At 33.7% G+C, this 19642-nt stretch overlaps 1 protein-coding gene across 3 annotated transcripts in view; it reads left to right on the top strand.

Moving 5' to 3' along the window:
• The window catches only part of AKT3 (AKT serine/threonine kinase 3), a 264003-nt gene that overhangs the window by 5552 nt on the left and 238809 nt on the right, over positions 1 to 19642 (top strand). For 2 of the 3 annotated variants that reach the window (XM_039883228.1, XM_039883230.1), the window contains exon 2: positions 4740 to 4899. In XM_039883228.1, the coding sequence (XP_039739162.1) occupies positions 4854 to 4899 (46 nt within the window). In that variant the 5' untranslated portion in view covers positions 4740 to 4853. Of the gene's footprint in view, positions 1 to 4739; positions 4900 to 19642 lie in introns of those variants that run through there. The other variant, XM_039883231.1, reaches the window with a different exon arrangement.

The raw sequence follows: 19642 nt of genomic DNA, 5'->3' as shown, positions 1-19642 counted from the left end.
TAGCAACAGTCTTATATTTGAACAGTAGTTGTCTTCGTTAATTCAGTTTGGCTAGCATAGCAAGTGGCGCAGAGCAGGTTGTTCTATGTAAAGTTAATTATAGCCAAGTTTATAATTTAGAGAAAGTTGTATTATAGAATCATACTGTTGCTTTTAACTTAGAAATTGCCATATAGGAAATTATTAACCTGGGAATTATTTTCATATGAAAAAGAGGATTGCTGGGGTGCCTTTTAGTCTTCTGTTATAATTTCATGTGTGATGTCACAGTTATATTTAATTTTTAATTTATTTGAAAACTTTTAATAGACTTCTGAAAAATAATTTGATAAAAAATGTTCAGAACTATTTTCAGATGATACAAATTTTTTTTTGATAATTTATGTTCTGTTATTTGGTTGAAAGGGTACCAAAATGATAGAAGATTTGAATTGCAGTTAGTCACTCTTGTTACTTGTCACTAACTTGTTTTGGCAACTGTGGGGAAGTACTGTCACCATGAGTGGTTGGTCACAGTTTTCTTAGTTTCAGAATTGTAGATGCAGTAGTTACTGCATGATTGTTTCTAGACTCAAATGAGGTGATATATGTGATAACAAATAAAGGTTTGGAAAAGATTTTTAAATACTTTGTTTTGTTTGCCTCCCTGTATACTTAATATAGTCCTTCCCTGTCACAGAGTACACAATACGTATTTATTAATTGAATCAATGTATATATAATACGTTCTCTTGAGTGAATGATATCTTTACAAGATGTTTAAAGTTTAATTTTTGCTTCAAATTGAATGATTGGTTGCCATGAGTAAACAAATATCTTTATAATATAAGTATCGTAAAGAAAATATGCCATTCCTTCTTTTTTTCCACCCATCATGGATAATTTTGGGCATTGTTGATGCTTGATTTGTTTGGGAATTGAATCTTGAGCATCCCAACATAAAATGTGAAAAAATGTTGAGAACAAAAGGATAATTTTAATGTGTGCTAGTCCTTACAATTAACGGAGGTCTATAGGAAATATCAGTGAATAGGGAAAATATTTATTATAATTAATTTTATTATAATTTCATTTATATGTATGTGCTTCCATAACGTACAGGTTCAGGGATGTTTTTAAGATGGCTTAATACCATTATCTCTGTTGACTTAGAATATTAGTCTATTCTTTATTATCTAAAACTGCATCTTCGTTCCTTGATTCATAGACTCATTCATTTGTTCCATATTTCTTGAGCATCTCTTATGTGTCAGGCACTGTTAACCTGCTTTACTAAATAATAATGCTATAGAATGAAGTAAAAGATATAAAAATGTTTTATAAATTGTAAAATGACATTCAGATGCAATTATTATCATCAAATTCTCAAATAGTTCTGAACAGAAATACCTTTAGTGTCCCTGCTCTGTGTAAATTCTAAATTGAATCTGAATTCTAAAAAGAAATTTGTGTGAATTTTTTTTATAAGAAAGGAAAAAATTAGGTTGCCCAGACATGAAAAGCTTAATGCAATAGGCTTAAAAGAAAAATAAACCAATTTTTTTTTCTGTTATAGCTCATCGGATAGAACCGATTTCTAGAGAAGTTAGGACTGTTTGGAGGAGGTGAAGTTGACTCTATTTTAGGAAACAGATTGCATCCTTAAAATCCAGCTCATTTTGCAGATTAGTGTTTTTAGTAACGAGGAAGACTGGGAAAGTGTAGATGACTTGGTACAAGAATATAGTTTACTGCTCAAGAGTCTTTGTTTTCATACACATAACACAGCGTTTATTTCTAGTGTATTGATCATAATTCTAGAGCAGTATACCTTTGAATGTCTTTTAAAGTGTGTTCAAAAATGGTCATTTTAGCCAGTAGAGACTCAGGAACAATTTTTAAAGTCGAAAGTTATGATTATGGGTAGACTCTGTTAACATTTTAATATGCAAATGGGTAAAGCCATCTCTATAATGTGGGTTTACTGGCCCTGATGAGGATAAATTTTGTCCTATAGATTTATGTTTTAACAGCTTAATCTAAATATATAAGCACTGATAAACATTTTCTTTAAAATACTAGTTTTTTTTTTAAAACAATTTCATTATAAAACAAAATTCATTGATTTTGGGTTGATCCGGATATTCCAATATTGTTTTATAGTGAAGAGGCAGGGCTAGTGGAAGGAGCATGTGCCCGGTTCTGTCTTGGTTCTCTCATCAAGTAGCTGTGTGACCTGTGTACATCACTTCATCTGTCTTCACTCTTTCCTCAGCTGTAAATTGAAGGCCTCTTCCAGCTTTAAGATTCTAATAATGCAATGTCTACTTAAAAAAAAAAATCGAATCAATTTTGACGATAGTTTTTTCTAGTTTTTTTTTAATAAGAGTATTGTAATAACAAAATATTTGAGTAAGAAAGTATGTCTTTTAAATATATTTATTGGATATATATTATTTTTTGGTTATTACTAAGTGTGATCCCTGTTTTCTTCTATTTCCAGTCCCAAGAATATTAAGATATGAGTTTCTTTGACCCAGATTATATAGTTTTTTAGAGAATGGCTTGGCTAGCTGTGAGGCCCCTTGCTGCAGGGGTGCCGGCGGGAAGGTCTGCGAGCAGCTCGAATGAAAATGTTTTGTTCTCGTGTTACCAATATTAAACTCCCTTGGGATTATCTATGTGAAGAGTTAACCCTTTTAATTAGCTCCGTGTGTATTATGTAGCCAGTTGACCATGTCGAGTTCTTTAGGAAGCTCCATAAATCAAATTGAAATGATCTTCGGATTCTTTAGTGAGAAGTTTTTTGGTTTGTTTGTTTTTTGCCTGTTTTTAATGGTGAAATGGGTCTTGTCTTGAATTATGTGGCCACATCCTGTGGCCATTACCCAAAGTGTGTTCCTTTTGATATCGATCCATGTTACTAAAGAAAAAACACAGCCCTGTGTATTCAAATAAACTTAAGATTTGCTGAGATAAAGTTATTTGTATTTTGCTCATTTAATATGTTAATTATGATGTCTCAAGAGAAAGACATGGTTTGTAGGATTTCCCAAACTTATTTGTCCAAAGAATTTTTCTTTTTTCATCTTTTTTATTCTTATTTTTCCAGAATTTCTCTTAATAGTCTGTCAAACATATTTTGGGAAAATACACCCAGATTCTAATATCCCGTTTGACTCTTTGCAGTAGGGGACCCTGCCGATTTTGAGGACCGTGTAGGCCCGACCTGTAGGCACAGCCCCTAGCTGCATGCCACGTGATGGGGGAGGTCTTTTGTTCAGCCATACAAACTTTGTCAGGCTTTCTCAAGAGATTGCCAGTCTGATTCCTGACTGCTGAGTGATTAGGCTCTACATTTAATTTGCATTGGAAAAAGAACTGTAATTCAGTTCAGTGTAGCAAGGGAGTCTAACCGTGAACTTATCGCTATGTACTATTCATGAAAACCCAATTGGAGAAAATAGTATATATAGCCCATCCATCTATTTTGCTTGTTATCTAAAATTTATACTTGTGTTCCTGGACCATGTTTATTGGTCCCTTACTGTGGAAATGCTTTAACTTAATTTTATCTTGGTGTTTCCCTTTTTAGGTTGAGAGGGACAATAAGAAATTGCCCTGCGAAACTCATTGCTATATGTGTGAGGACTTTGTTATAGTGTTATAGTGTAATAAACACTATAAGGTATCTTGTAAAGACCCATGGGATAAATGTCAGATTTTTGTCCCAGGAAGAATTGTATTCTTTCTGAGCAACTTCTTTTTTTCTTTTAAAAAAATACTTAAGGAACGTGTAAATATTGAAACCAATTGTGTTTCCTTATTTGCATTTCTTCCTGAAACCTTCATGTTAAATTTGTGGCCCATCTTTCACAAATATGTAGACTTTTACTCTGGCTTCTTTTTATTTTTTTAAGGTAGTATAGTTTTGGAGTTAAGAATGCAGGCTCTGGAGTCAGACAGCCTGAGTTCAGATCTTGGCTCCATCATTCATTAGCTGTGTGCATATCACACATGCCGCTTAATCTCTGTGAACCTCAGTTTCTCCAGTTGCATCACTAGTACCCTCATAGGGTTGTTGTGAAGATTACTTGAGAATAACAGATGTAAGCACCTGTGAGAGTTGTTGACAAATCTCGAGTACCTACCCATACTTTTTTCCACTGTCATATTACTTTTGTTTCACTTTGTCTACTTTAAAAACTAGTTAATTTTATATTATTTGTAACATTTTACTTACTGTAATCAACCTAAAATATTTCTTGGAACAAGGCACAGTAAGCATACATAAACGTTGGTTTCTTTGCCATTATATTTTACATAAAATCCAGCAATTAAAAACTTCACAATTGCTTTCCCATAACTTTCTAAATTTACAGAAATTTTGAAACGACATACACGAGGATTTACTTTTACTCCACTTGACTTTCATTCTCTTCCCTTTTCACCCCAAACACACGTCAGCAAACAAATTTTTTGTATTATTTGTGTAGGTGTGACAGTGGTTTTCTTAAGACATTTATTGTAGCAACCTCTTAGTTTAAAAGTTTCACTGTCATTTGAAATCTGTCACAAGACCGGGGATGTGCATTCGTTATAGAATTACTTAATAAATAAGTTCTCCAGTTTGAAGAGCTGGACTTTTATGTGAGGTCAGGCCAGTCGAAGACATTTACAAAGAATTAGTTGTTTGTTATTGCTATGTGAGTTGCAAGAATGGAAAAAAAAGAAATTCTTTCTTCAATACTTCCTTCCAGGCTGAGTCATCACTAGAGAGTGGGAAGAGCAGCAGCAGCAGCAGAGAATCCAAACCCCAAAGCTGGTATCACAGAGTACCACATCTCCAAGTTGGGGGCTGGAGGGGAGCCACCATGAGCGATGTTACCATTGTGAAAGAAGGTTGGGTTCAGAAGAGGGGTAAGTGTTCCACAAATCCCAAAGTAACGTGGTGGGTAAGTGTGCTAACGAACAGTCAGTGGTGTCCTGGCAGTTGATATTTTTTCTGGTGCTGTTAACAAAGTTAACTGTGACAGACTCTGTCCAGTGACAGAAGTGATATTTAACATGTGTGTTAGAAATTTGCTTGTTTTTTAGGGATTCTTCGTAATTCCTGATTTCAGTGATCTGGAATCAGGTTGTGAAGGGTTGGCTTTCTGGTATGCCGTGTGCATGCGTGTTACAGAAGACTCAGTCCTGCTGCAGTTTTCTTTTGTGTCTGCAGACTCCACAATCCAGAGAGATAGCTTTAGCATGACTTAATGTCTAGGAAAGTGTCTAACTTATATGCATTGAGAAACACGTAAATATAAGTGAAATTATTTAGTTAAGCCAATATGGGTGGTGGCAGGGACAGACTTAACGTAGTAAAGCGGGAAGGGTTCACCCACAAACTCGTGGATTCAACAGTCTCGCGAATTAGGTAAGTAAAGTCCTCAAGTAAAAAGAACAAGCGAGGTTTTTGTGTGTGTGTGTGTTTATGTTTAATTTTATGTCTTTATTTTTCATGATTTAGTTATTTCTCGTTTATGCCTACTTTAGATAAATAATTCATATACATTATTATGTTTTTGTAATATTAAAAGAAGAACTCTTCAGTGTAAAACTTAGTTTATCCTCGATGAGATCACCTGCTAATGTGGTCAATGTGTTTATTAGAAATCTAGAGTTTAGACTAGTTGCCAGGCAACTGCTGTTTATCCACATGGCCAAGTTGAGTAGGATGAGGTCTGTTCCATTTTAACTTACCGTATATCTACTTCTGGTTAAAAGTTACCTCTTAAATAATGATTTTAATGTTCTTTTAAGGTCTGTAGTCCATACCTATGCTGACAAGCTATTGACAATAATTAAATGTGATTATATATTATTGAATTTTTAAAAATCAGTCTTATCGAGTTAAAATGTACATATAATAAAATTCACCAATTTTAACTGTACACTTTGATGAATTTTGCTAAATATATGTAGTAGCGCAACACTGTAATCACGGTATAGAACATTCATGTCTCCCGAAAACGTTCCCTCATCCCCTTGTGCATTCCTCTTCCCTCAACCCTCGTAACCACTAATCCGCTATTACTATAATTTTATTTTTCTAGAATTTCATAGAACTATCACATAGTATGTAGTCCTTTGTCTTGGATTACTTTCACAGAGCATAATAACTTTAAGATTCATCTATGTTGTGTGTATCATTAACTTGTTCCTTTTTATCAGTGAGTAGTATTTTACTGTCTGGACATAAGACAAGTTAACTGTTTACCACTTGATGGACATTTGGATTATTGCTAGTTTTCACCTGTAATGAATAAAGCTGCCATGAATATTTGCCTGCAAGTCTTTGTGTGATGTGTCTTCATGTTTCTTGGGTAATAACCTAGGAATGAGATTGCGGGGTCATGTGGTAAGTGTATGCTTAACTTCATAAAAACTGCCAACTGTTTTCCAAAGTGGCTCACGCTTTGTATTGTTAAGTTTAATTTCTTTTATGTTATTCTTATTAATTTGGAAAGCATTTTCAGATTTTGGTGCTCTATGAAGGTATTATTTGTTTATTATATATGTTTTTGTTATATATATTTTGTTACATAACTTGTCTATTTTTTTTTTATTTTTCTTGTTTTCTTTGGGGTGGCAAGTTGCTTAAACCTTTTAGGGTTTTACTTCATTAATCTCTAAATCTGTTTTCACAAAGTGTTATGAGGACTAAATGAGATAATGGATGTGGATATGTTTTGACAGTTTTAACACAGATGTAAGCTGTTGCTATCACTACATTTTTATCAAGAGTTTAGGGTGGTTCCCGAGTCTCTTTAATTAATTGTGTCTCCTCTTAAAAACCGTAATAGAAGGTTGGTATATAATGTGTGGGACATAGAAAAAGGAAAAAATCGTAAAGGAAAAAAAAAAATTCTGTGTTTTTCCTGCATTGGCTAGGAAAAGAGGATGCTAATGAGAGAGAGAGAATGTGTGTGTGTGTGTGTGTGTGTGTGTGTGTGTGTGTGTGAAAGAGAGAGAGAGAGAGAGAGAGTTTTTTCAGGAAGTAATAGTCATATAAATGTAAGAATTTGACTACCACACAAATCTATAAAATGAAAAGTAGAGATCTTTCTACCCTCTGTCTCTTCAAACTAGTTTCTCTCCTCAGAGATAACCTTTTTAGACTTTTTCTATTTTTAATTCTGATTTTTATGCCAATTTTATATCTAATATGATAAACTTTATTTTCGACTAATCTTAAGTAATCTGGTGTATCCCCATTGGGAAAAATGAAGAATTTAACTTTTCACACCTATTCTCTTTTCTTTTTTTCTGTTTGGCCTTTATGCTTAAACTTCTAGCCCTTGCATCATTAATTCTATAAATTATTTAGACATCATTTTGCCACTTTATAAGTTAAGAAGAGTTAGTACCCCTCACAATAGTTCCCTTGAATTCCTCTCATTCCCTTCCCAATTTGTCAACTGTGGCATTTTATATTGTCAAGGTTTAATAGTGATACTCATTGATTCCTAAAAGCAGTAAGCAATATTATGCTTATGTAAATAAGCATAATACTAGCTACTAAACAAAATACTGTGATGGAATCCATAGAGAACAAATGGATTTCTTATACACTGTTGGCACTAAAGATCATGTCACACTGTAGTTTGGCTTCTGGTTTGGACTAAGTGTTTTATCTGAATTTTCTAATTGCCACTGTTGGTAGAAGAGAGTATATCTTCATCATGTCATGTGGTTATCTAGCTTATTAATCATACTATTTGCTGAAGTTCTAATATGAACTGACTTTTTTCTGGGTATGATGCTCAGTGAATATTATGTTACTTAATTGCATTCTTGGACAAGTTCTATGCTCTCTTCGATATCATGTCTTTCCTTTTTTATGTTTTAGACTTATTTTGCAGTTTTCTAGGTACTTCTGAAGTAATTTTTTCAGGAAGAGTATGTTTGGGTGCTTGTCAACACAGTGTTTGAAAATGTCACTTTCACACCTGCTACATACCTTGGCTGGGTATAGAATTCAGGTTTAAAATTATTTTCCTTCAGAATTTTGAAGGTTGCATTCCATCACCTTTTAGTAACCAGTTTTACTGACAAGAGTTTTGGTGCTAAAATGAATGATTTCTTTGTAGATAACCTGTTCTCTGGAAGCTTTTTGTGTTGATGCTCTTTATCCTTGGCATTATAAAATTTAGGAGGATGAGTTATAGTCCTTTTTAATTCATCCTGTAAAGCATTTGGCGGACCCTTTGAAAATGCACACTTTTATGTCTTTCTTTAGTTCTGGGAAATCGTCTGTATTTTATTCTTTCTTTCCATGTTATCTGTATTCTTTTACATTTTAAAAAATTTCCCTTAGAGCTTCTATATTAATGCACTGTTTGAACAGTTTTCTTTCATTTTCCATGTCTTTGTTTTTTCTCTTTGTTCAGGGAGATTTCTTTGATTTTTCCTTCTAGCCCTTTATTGAATCATTTAGTTCAGCTATTGCTTTATATTCCTGGGAATTCTTTAGAGTTTATAGCCACCTGCTCTTTACATATGTAATATAATCTTAATCTTAGGATAATAAATAGATTTCATTTTTAAGTTTTTTCTCCTCTTTGAATGATTCTTTCAGTTTGTTTATTTTGGTTCTTTTTTGATGGTATTCGTTTTCTTCAGGTATCTGTTGATTCTTGTTTGGGTATATTTGTGAATGAGAGACTAAGGTTACTAGTAGTGTCCTCTGTCAATATTTGCAATTTATGCATTTTTTCTATACTTATGACAGGTTAGATCCAGTGAATGAGTATTTATGATGGTAGTGTTTATACTCTTGAAAGCATTAGTTGAAATATTAGGAGAAACCAAATCGGGAATTTTTTCCCTCCACCATTCTTAATTAATTTCTTTAGAGAGGTTCAGTATTTTAATTACAATTCTGTGTTTTAGTTAAGTAAATTTTACTATATAATCTGTTGGCGTTTGGCTATACTTTGGTTCAAAGCATTTCTTCTAAAAGAGCATTCTTAGTCACTGCCTGTTTATCCTGGGCATCTGGGTAGATTGTTATCACCTGAACTTTGGTGTACTCGCTTAAGAATAAATATGATAACATCTGCCTTCTTTACCTCACTGTGTGGTTTTAAGTTTCACGAGATTGTGTATAGAGGAATGATTTTAAAATATCAAACAATTAATAAAGGTTATTGATATTAAAAAGTTATAATATAGCCCTTACTTTGAATATCAGCCTTTTTTCTCAAGCCTGTATTTTGAATGTCAGTTCTCATTAGCTCCTATTCAGATTTAATCTCATTTTATTTGTACTTTTAATGTGAATAAGTTATTATTCTTCAGTAAATATCTTCTAGGAAAAGAAAAAAAAAGATAGTAATTATTGAAATTCTGTAACAAATTCTTTCCTAACTTTGTTATTAGTGGCATATCAGTAGTGAAACCTTTTTTTTTCTGTACTTTTCTGGAGCGGTTGCAAAATGGTGAGTATTAATTGAGATAACACATTAACATAGTATTGTCGATGTTAGAAATGACAATAAAAAAACATGTAGCAGGCTCGGAGTAAAGTTTTTCTCTTCGATGTTCCTGGCAGAGCACCTCACAGTTCGACAGTCCATCAGCATAGGAGACATCTGTATGTCTCTTAAACACTTGTTGAATTTTCTCCTTCAAAGACCAGCCTATAAGATTTACTCCAGGTGACAAGAAATCTCTAGATGTCCAAAGTTTAGTTCAGTTTGCTCCATTATAGCAAGTGGTAATATTTGCTCTCAAGGAACTTACTGCATTAATAAAGGGGAAATTTAATCAGCTTAAAAGATCTAAGTTATAGAATTAAGTAGATTGTAATAGTATTAATCAAGGGCTTATTGTATTTTATAAAATTTTGTTTGCTTAATGTTGCTTTTTCTTAAAAACCCGGTAGTCTCTAACAATGTGGAGAGCCAGTTCCTTGATAACAAGTTAATATCTGTAATGTATTTCTAGTCAAATTGTAATCTTACTGTTTTGAAATTGATGGAGATTGAAAGGCGATTTTACAGTCAGAGTATTTTGATTGATGAAAGTGCTGCATGTGTATGTTAATTTCTTACACTTTTTCTTGTACTGATAGCTAACAAAATGAACTTTCATGTGTGTTTCGTGTATGTAGCTAGTTTGTGCTTTCAAAGAACTTTGTCCCTTAGTTTGCCTTGTACTTATAGTTTCTCTTCAGGGATATCCTTAAAACTGTGTCATTTGAATTATATTTGTCTTATATTCTGTGAAATGGTTTGTTTAGATGAATTAGATGTTAATATTTAGTAACATCAAGCTATTTTGTGAGAAAACTCATAGATTCATAAAGTTTCTGAGTTTTCTCACAAAATAGCTTACTCCCAATATGCAAAATATACTTAAGTAACATAAAGGTTGTAAGCTGGGTATGTTTTAATGTGTGATTGCTCTGACGTAGTCAATTATAACTTGTTATAGAAAACAAAATGCACAATATTTTGGGTGCTCATCTAAGTCCAAGGCCCTTTCCTTCTCCTTCCTTTGTATGTACTTGTGTACCTTTGTTCATGTTTTATTCACAAAGTGACTCTTGAAACAAATTAAAAAGCGATTAAGGAAAAAGAAAACGGCCGTATGATTTCCTGTTTACTGCTCAGCAGCAAGCATTTTCCATAGAGTAAAGAGCTGTGGCGGTGGCCGTGGAACCACATGGGGGTTCGAGGGGCTCACTGACTGTGGATGTTGCAAATGCAGAAGCAGCATGGAAAAATCAGACTTGTTGGTAATGGTATGAAGACTCTGAGATTTAATGTATTTATAGTAATTTGAAATGTGCTTTTCTTTTAGTGTCAATATATATTTTTTGAAAATTTTAACCAAGTAAACCAAATACAGAGAACCATCCATTGATCAGCTTTTATATGCATTCTAGAGTTACAGAATTGTAAAGGTGATGTTACACACATACACACATATCCCTTCCCAGTTAATAATTGAGTTTTATGTATTGACTTTGTATCCTGCAGCCTCATTCAATTGTTGTTAATATTATTTATTTTTAAGATTGCCTTTGTAGTCAAGTCATATGCAAAGAGCCTCAGTTTTGCTTCTTCCTCTGCAATTTTGATGCCTTTAATTAATTTTTCAGTTTTACCTCACAATGGTTAGGACCTCTAGTACAATGTTGAGTAAAATTGTGAGAGCAAACATTTTTGCCTAAAACGTCATCTTACTGGGAAAGCATTTATCTTACCACTAAGTTATCATATGATCTATAGGTTTTCTATTGCTGCCCTTTTTAGGTTGAGAAAGTTTCTTTTATTCCTAGTTTGCTGAGAGTTTTTATCATGAGTGAGTGTTTAATTTTTTTCAAAAGATTTTCCTACATCTATTGAAGTGACCATTTGATTTTTTTCCATTATTCTGTTCAGATGTTAATATGTTATATTACTTTCATTGCTGGAATAAATCCCATTTAGTCATGATGTATTATCTTTAATATATTATCAGTTTTGATTTATTAATATTTTGTTAAGGATCCTTTTTCTGCATTTACCAGAATATTGATCTATAATTTTCATTTCAGGTTTTGATGTAAGAGTTATACTGGACTCATAAAATAGTTTGGGAAGTATTCTTTCCTTAATTTTTGAAGAAATTTGCATAAGATGGGTTTTATTTCTTTTTTAAATGTTTGATAAAATGCATCAGTGAAGCCATTTGGGTTTGAGATTTTTGTGAGATTTTTGATAATACAGTTTCTTTAATAGATATAGGGCTATTGAGATTTTCTGTTTCTTCTTGTGTCGATTTGAGTAAATTGTGTTTTTGTAACAGTTGTTGATTTATTAGCCATAAAGTTGTTATTATTATTCCCTTATCCTATAAGTAACCGCAGGATCTGTAGTGATAATCCCCTTAATAATTTCTGATTTTGGTAAATTGTGTTCTCTCTTTTTTCTTCGATCAGTTTTGTTGGGGTTATACATTCAGAGAGTCAACTTTTTGCGTTATTAATTTTCCTTTTCGTTGGTTTTCTACTTTATTACTTTTGCTGTTATTTTAATTTGCTTCTTAAGGTAAAATATTACATTGTTGATTTTAAACCTTTATTTTTTAAAAAAGTATAAGCATTTAAAGCTATGGCTTTATTTTCACTGCTTAGCTGTACCCCACATAAGTTTTGATAATACTGTATTTTTGTTATCATTTAGGTAAATGTTTTCTAACTTCCCTTGTGATTTCTTTGAATCATGGAATATTTAGAAATGTTGTTTAATTTCAAATATATGGGTTTTTTAGATATCTTAGTGATTTCTATTTTATATTTAATTGTAATTATAGAAGATACTCTGTAAAACTTCAGTCATCTGAAATTTTTGTGGGTTACCATGGTCTTGATTTTGTTGTGGGTGTAGTGTTTTATAAATGTCTGGTTGAGATGGTTGATAGTGAGTCATATTGTCTTTATCTTTACTGATTTTTTTTCTTTAGATCTCTCAGTTACTGACGGGGGGTAAAATCTCCAACAGTGATTGTGAATTTGTTTCTTTATTTTGCCTGTTTTGCTTTATATATTTTGAAGCTCTGTTATTAGATGCATTCACATTTATATCTCCTTCATCTATTACATCTTTTATTTTGTATGAAATGTCCATCTTTATCTTTGGTAGTACTTTTTGTCTTGAAATTCAGTGTGTCTGATATTAATATAGCCACTCCAGATTTTTTATAATTAAAGTTTGCATCTTACATTCTTTTTAAATGTCCTTTTACATTTATCTGAGTTTTATATTTAAACTGCCTCTTTTGTAGACAGCATATGTTTGAGTCTGATTTAAAAAGAAAATTTGCTTGACAGTCTTTACTTTTTAAATGGGTGTGTTTAGACCATTCATACTTATTAATAAAATTATTGACATTGTTCAGTTTTTCCTATTTGTGCCATGTGTCTTTTGTTCCTTTTTATATTCTTGCATTTTTTTTTGTATTTAGTGTATTTTTACTATTTCATTTTATCTCTGCTATTGGCTTGTTACTTATGTCTCTTACTTAAAACTTAAAAAAATCTATAGTTAACATTGTTGATATGGTTGAATTTAGGTCTACTGTTTTCTATTTTTTTCATTAAAAAAATCCTCTTTATAAATTTTTTGCCAAAAATAATTGAATTTCTTTTAGTATTTCATTTAAGTTCCTCTATCACTGCACATTCTCAGTGGGAATATATCTCCCCCAGGGTACAACAATTGGTTCTTGGTGGTGGGTGTGAAAAAACTTAGATATTACAATGTCGGTGCATCTTCATTGGGACACATTATATGAACACAGATACAATATACCTGTGGTACTCAAATTTTATGTGGGAGGCTAGAGTTATTAGAAAAAAAAGGTACAAAAAGGCTTCTTAGGTGGGTCATATAATGAAAAAAAAAACTTTAAGAAATGCTTTGTCATTATTTTAGCTTGCAGTTACTTATTTAATGTTTGTTGTAGGGCCGTGGTTTTCAACCAAGGTTATTTTACTCCCCAGGGGACATTTGGCAGTGTCTGGAGACATTTTTGATTGTCATGACTGGGGTGTGAGGGAGCTACTGGCACTAGTGAGTGGAGCCAGGGATCCTGCTAAATAATCTACAATGCACAGGATAGTCTCCCCAAACAAAAACTTTCCACTCCAAAATGTCAGCAGTGCTGAGAATGAGAAACCCTGCTTTTCAGATTATGGTATGCACCCCTAATTCACCCCATGCTGTATTGGGTTAGTATTTTATGCTTCATGTAAAATACAAGACCCTTATTATACCATAGAGTTGCCCACCCTTTGAATGCCTCATGCTGCTGTTCTCATATATAGTTAGATATGAACGTGGAATAAACCCCACGATACAATGTTTTAATTTTTGCTTTGTCTTTTTATATGTCTTTTAAAGAAAAGCAGGAAAATATAGCTTTAATAGATATTCGTATTGTTTTTCGATTTATTCCTGTAGAGTTGAATTTCTGTCTGATATTATTTTCCTTCAGCCTGAAGAGCTTTCTTTAGCATTTCTTTTTTGGAGCAGATCTGTGGCTACCAGTACACTCATTTTTTATTTTAAAGCATTTTCATTTTATCTTCATTTTTAACGGATTTTTTAATTGTATATAGAATTCTGGTTTGATAGTTTTGTTTCTTGCATCACTTCAATGATGTCATTTCACTTTTTTCTGGTCTCCATTGTTTCCGATGAGAATCAGGTGTTATTTTATGTTTTTCCATATATATGTAACATGTCATTTTTTCCTGGCTGCTTTAAAAATATTTCTGTCTTTTATTTTCAGTAGTTTGAATATGATGAGCCTAGATGTTGTTTTCTTTATATTTATCCTGTTTTGGGTTTACTGAACTTTTTAAATCTACATATGCATGTTTTTTTACCAAACTTGGGAAGTCGTGCCCATTATTTCTAAAGAACTGTTCTCTCCTATGCTTCTGCGACTTTGGTAACCCTACGAAGACCGCATGATAATGTCTGTAGTAGTTAGGCTCTGTTATTTTTTTTCCTCAATCTTTATCTCAGTTCTTCTTAGTTCTTTTTTATCTCAGTTCTTCAGACTGGATAATTTCTATTAAACTATTAACCATCTGTAGACTGTTAACCTATAGAATGCATTTTTCCACTTGGTTCTTCGAAAGGTTCTGTTTCTCCATTGAGATTCTTCAGCTCTTCATTTATTGTGATAATAACTAAGTCCTTGGATATTTTTGTAATAGCTTCAGTAAAGTACTTGTCTGCTAATTCCAACATTAGGATTTTCTTGGAGTTGGTTTCTGTTGACTGCTTTTTTTCTTTGCCTGTGATTACATTTTCTCGTTTCTTTATATGTCTGGTAATTTCAGCTGTGTACAGTTTATTGTGGTGATACATCATGCAGACTCTTGATCTGTTATTTCCTTACAAAGAGTGTTGGTTTTTGTTCTGACTGCTATTTACCTTGATTCTGTTTAACCTCCGCACTTTATTTCTCTTGAAAAGCAGCTGAAATCTCTGCATTTCTGCTTTTTTCATCTACTGTTTGCTTTCCGCTTTCAGGCTCATGGGATCCTTTCCTATGCATGCACAGTTCAGGAGTTAGCCAGAATTTGGGCACAGTTTATATGAAGGTTTTGGGGCTCCCCCACTATGTCTTCCTTTTTTGTGGGATATTTCTCTCACTTTTCAGCCATTTTGGTATCTCTGAACTCTACCTCTGACCCCTTAAGCCAGCAAGACTATGGTTTGCCATCCTAGTTTTATCCACCCCAATCTCAAAGAATGGTGGAGGCCCTCAAACAAAAAGCGGATCTCACCCAGTGCTCTCCCCTCCCCTCAGGGGCCAACTTCCCTCCAGTTTCTGCTTGCTTTTGGTGCTTTTCATTGCTTTCAAATAGTTTTTGTATTTCATCCAGTGTTTATAATTTTATACATGGGAATGTTAGTCTAAGTCACCCTACAACTACTGGAAGTGTTGTAGGTATGTGTTCAACATGTATAGATATAAAATTTTGTTTAAGCTTTATAGTCACTTAGTTTTGTTATTTGTTATCTAATGTAATTGCTCATAACAAGTTATGAGTAGAAATTTCATCTACATTTATAAGTTGAAGAAAATAGTGGTTTAAACCAGCCTAGTTCCCAATCACCTGGAAGTAGAGTTGAACCTTTTTTCCAACTGAATTTATAGAATTTTGAGCTACAGGAGACTTTGGAAGTTGTCTAGTCTTATTCCTATTTATTGTACCAATAAGAAAACAGGTCATTTTTTAAATTAGAAGCAGAGCCTGGACCAATAGCTGAGATTTCTTTATTGCCAGTTTTATGATACTTCTTATTTTATTTATTTCTTGACACTCATGAATGTTATTGAAGTTCTTTAAAAAAATTTTTTATTAGTAACCGGTTAGGGAGGGGCTTGGAGCAGTTGGACAGGGGGGTTTAAAACCCCCTGAGAGTGGAAAGAAGGGAGAATGTTCCACCCGGTGGAATCCGCGCGCTGTTTGAGTAGTCCCATTCGCCGCTCTGTGTGCCCCGGTGGGAACGTGGGACGGCCGTGCCTTTTGAACCTGTGTTATCTCACTCAGAGAAACATCTCCAAAGCTTCTATATTCTCCGATGCAGAGAAACGTTCTTTAAGTATCCGTTGGCATTCTGTGATCACACTTCCGTCCCGATGTGATAATCATGTACCTTTCACTGTATTCTCTTCTGTGTATGTTTTTGCTTATGCCACTTTTTCTGCTTGGCATATTTTCCCCCATTTGTCAATGATAGTCTTGCGTGTTCTTCAAGTCTAGATTCCAATATCACCTCCTCAGTATTTTTCACATCACAGTCTCAACGTTCGAATGATTTCTCATGTCTGGACTATTACCTCATTTCATGTCTTGCTTCCTTGGGGCGTTATATTGCCTAGTTATTAAATAGATCTATTATTTCTGCTTTTCCATCGTATACTCCCTGAAGGCAGGAACGGTGTCTAATACAACTGTCTCTTTCCCATATAGGGTCTGCCAGTACCTTGAGCATAGTAGGGTGTTAATCAATCTTCGATGAATGAATGAGGAAGAGGAAGAAAACAGTTCTAGAAGTTCAAATAGCAGTATGTCACAGTTTTCAAGGCAAGGAACTAGAATTGGGACAGCTGAGGCAAGGCAGGGAACACAGACTAGATGACGGTTATGAAAGCAGCCTATATTTAGATGGGTGTTTCGCTTAGGGCAGTGCTGTGATTCTAGATCAGGTTGTTTATCTGTCGAGTTTTTGCGTATAGGAAAGTGGAACTAACATGGTAGGAACTGGTAGAAACTGACTGAATGATGATTCTTGACAGAGGTGGCTGGACGGAACCCTGAGAGTGCTGGGATGGGTTAGTATGTAAGGGATCCAGATCAGCTGAGTGAAAATGCAGTAGCGATCGTAGTTTTCGTTGTATTTTAAGGATAGAAGGATAACGTTTGCTTTACTCTTGGAACCGCTGAGTTCTTCTGTGTCATGAAAAACCTAACTTTTCAAGCCCGTGAGAAGAATCTTTTCTGTTGTATTCTTCATGGATTGTTCATCTCAGATATTGTGGGTAACTAAAATCTCACTGTATAAGGCATAGCCGTTTCATTATTTAGTAGCTCTGAGCACTAGTGGTCTTTGTTTGGCCCTCCTGAGCGGTATAAAACAAACGGTTTTTTTGACATGGTAGGCCTTCAGGTACCCCAGGATCACTATGATGTCCCTAAAACCCTTTTAAGCAAAATGTTCTCTTTTCTGTAGTTTGTTTATTGTATGACATGGTTTCCAGCCCTCTCATACATAATCTTGGTGTCCTCCCCTGTAAATATCTCAGTATGTCAATGTTTCTCTTACAAGGTAGTGCCCAGAAGTGAACAGAACACTACAGATGTGGTCAGTGCAGGGAAGAGCACAGCTGGACTCTTAGCTGCCACAGCCTGTCACTGTGATCTGAGGGTGCAGGCAGCCTTTTCAGTTTTACCTTTTAAAAGCACTTTTTAAAATGTTTTGTTTATATAAGTCATATGTCAGTTTGTTGTCCAGTGCTACCAATGTACATTGCTATCACTAGTTTGTAAAAGTTTCTGCTTTCTCATACCATCGCCATCACTGGGTGTCAGTTTTTAGTTTTTGTCATTATATTGCTGTTTTATTTTACATATTTTTGTTACTGAGGTTTAACTTTGTGTTAATGCTTTTAAGCTATTTTTTTTTTTACTCAAATGAATTGCTTGCTTTTATTCTTAATTAATTTTTATATATGAGGCCTATGTCTTTAGTCAAGTTTATAATTTTATATGTTCTTATTTTTTTGCAAGAGCTTTTTATATTTTTTGAATACCATTATTAATCTTTTTTGTTGTTGCCAAGATTTTTCCTGGTTTGAATATACTTTTCACCTTTATGGTATGTTTTTGTAATGTAAAAGTTTTAAATTGTTATGCAGTCTAATATTCAAAACTTTCTCTAAAGAAACCTTTGAGGTCATACTTTAGAAACTCGCCCCTGTTTTCTTTGAACATCATTAGAATTAAAAATTTTTGGTATTATCGAAGTAATAGATGAATTTCCTTTTGTAAAAAATTCAAGCAGTAAATAAACTATGATCTGATTCCTTCACTCTCATTTTCCTTCTCAGAAATAACCACTATCAAGGGTGATGCGCCAATATAAAGCCAAAATTTTCCTTAAATATTCAAGAACCAGAAAGATGTTGCCAAAATATAAGTAGTATTTGCCTCTTGTCAAGAGACTGGGATTCAAGAGATTGGGCAGGGGACAGGAGAAGGGATAATTAAAGAAATGGTACTTTTACACTTCATTCTGTATAAACATGTGGATCTTTTTATTTTGTTTCACTTTAAATAAATGGCATTATAATCACTTAAAAGTCTGTCTTAGAGATTTGTCTGTGCTTTCGCAACAGGTAAGGCAGAAAAGAAGGACTGGTTTGACATACCAAGCTTCTAGTGAATCTGTTCTTAATTTCTCATTTATCAACTTTTCTCATTTTTAAATACTGATATACTGTCAGTTTTGTCCAGTGCTTAAAAGGATGGAACTTAACTTTAATCTTGGATTTGCCAGTTATTAGTGATGTGGGCAAATATTAACATGCCTTAAATTTCTCATCTGTAAAATGGAGGTGATAATAGTGTCTATTTTATATGGTCGTAAGACTCAAAATTCAGATTGTTAGATTAGCTCTTCTTACAATTCATGGAACATACTAAATCGGTAATAAACAATACCTGCTGTTATCATTTAATAATTTGTTGTAGAATATTGCTAAATTTGACATCAAGTTCACTAACATTTAATATTTAGGCTCATCCGTTGTTTTCTTCTATAAAAACAATAAAGATACTGGCCCTTTTTCGTCTTTTTCTTAACACCCAAAGGTGTTAAGAAATCTCTCGGAGATGATGGACAGCAGCGGGAACGCACAGTGGTGTTGCCGTCTCCTCGGTGCCTCAGCGTCCACGTGGTTCTCTTTGGGAAGATGGGGTGAAAGAGGAGCTAGTCGGTGTCCCCTCCCTGTTGTCAGCCCGAGTGCGTGTTCTGTTCCTCGGGCTTTGTCTTCTACACCTGAAAAATTCATGTATGTCTTTAACAATTTATTTCAGTTCATTATGGGATTTACAAGTTCTGTTAGTTGTTTCCTGTATTTGTTCTTCGAAATGATACTCCTCTCATCTTTTTCAATGCTTTTTAAAAAATGAATTAGGGCTAAAGCAACAAGTACATATTTTTTTTTTCTTCCTTGCTCAGATCAGGTGAGACCAAATGACAGTCACGTGTTAATCGTATGGTTGCACGTTATGACTAAAAATGTCTTCCTGATAAGAACGCTGATTTCCTTATCTAACAGTTGAAAGCTAAAGCATTTTGTCTAAAATTTGTAGGTCAAAAAATGAAGGCTTTAGTGTATTTTGTTTTAACATAATACCAACCACTAGAAATACTAAAAATGAAAATGAAAGTTAATAAAAATTGGGAAGAAGGGTGAAGGGGAACTCAGTTCTCCACCTTCGTAATGTGAAGTCAGTTGTTGTGGTTACAGATGATAATTTAAGAAACAGTCATAATGCCAGAAGTATTAAAAGTGGCTGTTTTTGAGAAGTGCAGTG

Source organism: Pteropus medius, unplaced genomic scaffold (genome assembly GCF_902729225.1).
Source record: "Pteropus medius unplaced genomic scaffold, Ma_sr-lr_union100, whole genome shotgun sequence".
Lineage (NCBI taxonomy): Eukaryota > Metazoa > Chordata > Mammalia > Chiroptera > Pteropodidae > Pteropus > Pteropus medius.
The sequence above is the reverse complement of the archived record's forward strand: the minus strand, read 5'-3'. Positions and strand labels throughout refer to the sequence as shown.